At 41.0% G+C, this 807-nt stretch overlaps 1 protein-coding gene across 1 annotated transcript in view; it reads right to left on the bottom strand.

The window, feature by feature from the left end:
• Positions 1 to 586, bottom strand: part of LOC107628254 (probable indole-3-pyruvate monooxygenase YUCCA5) — a 2,083-nt gene extending 1,497 nt beyond the window's left edge. The window contains 1 exon segment of the mRNA XM_016331019.2: positions 1 to 586. This exon segment is cut by the window's left edge and continues 19 nt beyond it. Within this exon segment, the coding sequence (XP_016186505.1) occupies positions 1 to 456 (456 nt within the window). The 5' untranslated portion in view covers positions 457 to 586.

Here is an 807-nt window from a genome sequence, read left to right as displayed (position 1 = left end):
GGCCACCACCAACCACCTACAAATATACTCGAACTCAGCGGAGGCAGACGTTTTAGTCTTGACCCTCCATAAGCCGCTAGTCTCATCATACCTTGCAAACTGGACACACTCATTGAACCTTGGATTGATCTGGAATTTGGTTGCGTAGGATTCAAGGTACTGAATGAACTGCTTCTTGGAAGGGTATTCTGGGAAATCCGCAGGGAATGGAAGCTTGGGGAGTTGGCAAAACTGCTTTGGAAGGTGAAGTTTGAGTCGGTCGTAAGTGCGCTTTTGCCATAAGGAAGCTATGCAATCTTCTCTTTCGAGAAGCATGAAGGGTACCCCTTGTTCTCTAAGGCATGCTGCAGTTGCAAGACCTGAGGGTCCTGCACCTACAATTACAGGGCCATTCACCCAAATGCATCTTCTTGAGAAAAACTCCTCATGATCCACTAGGCGCAACAAGTTCTCCATCTTAGTTATCAATGGATGTGTTTTTTGAATGAGATACTTTTGGAAGTTGAGAGAGTGAGAGAGAAAGTCTTGGTTTTTTTGGTTTTGTTTGTGAGGATTTGTGATTTCAGTTTGGATTGAATGATAAGGGTGGAAGAGTTGAAGGGTCTTAAATAGAGGAATTTGGGGCATCTCATTGCATGTGATGGAAGAGGAGAGAGTTAATGCCTTTTCTCTCTCTCTCTCTCTCTCTCTCTCTCATGCAATTATTTTACTTCATTTCTTTATTAATATGTTTATGTGAATATTTAATTATAGCATTATGTGTTTTTCTCATTATTTTATTAGATCCTACTACCTTAGGATTAAAAA

This window comes from Arachis ipaensis, chromosome B02, assembly GCF_000816755.2.
Source record: "Arachis ipaensis cultivar K30076 chromosome B02, Araip1.1, whole genome shotgun sequence".
Taxonomy (NCBI): Eukaryota; Viridiplantae; Streptophyta; class Magnoliopsida; order Fabales; family Fabaceae; genus Arachis; species Arachis ipaensis.
This window is presented reverse-complemented; position numbering and strand designations above follow the sequence as displayed.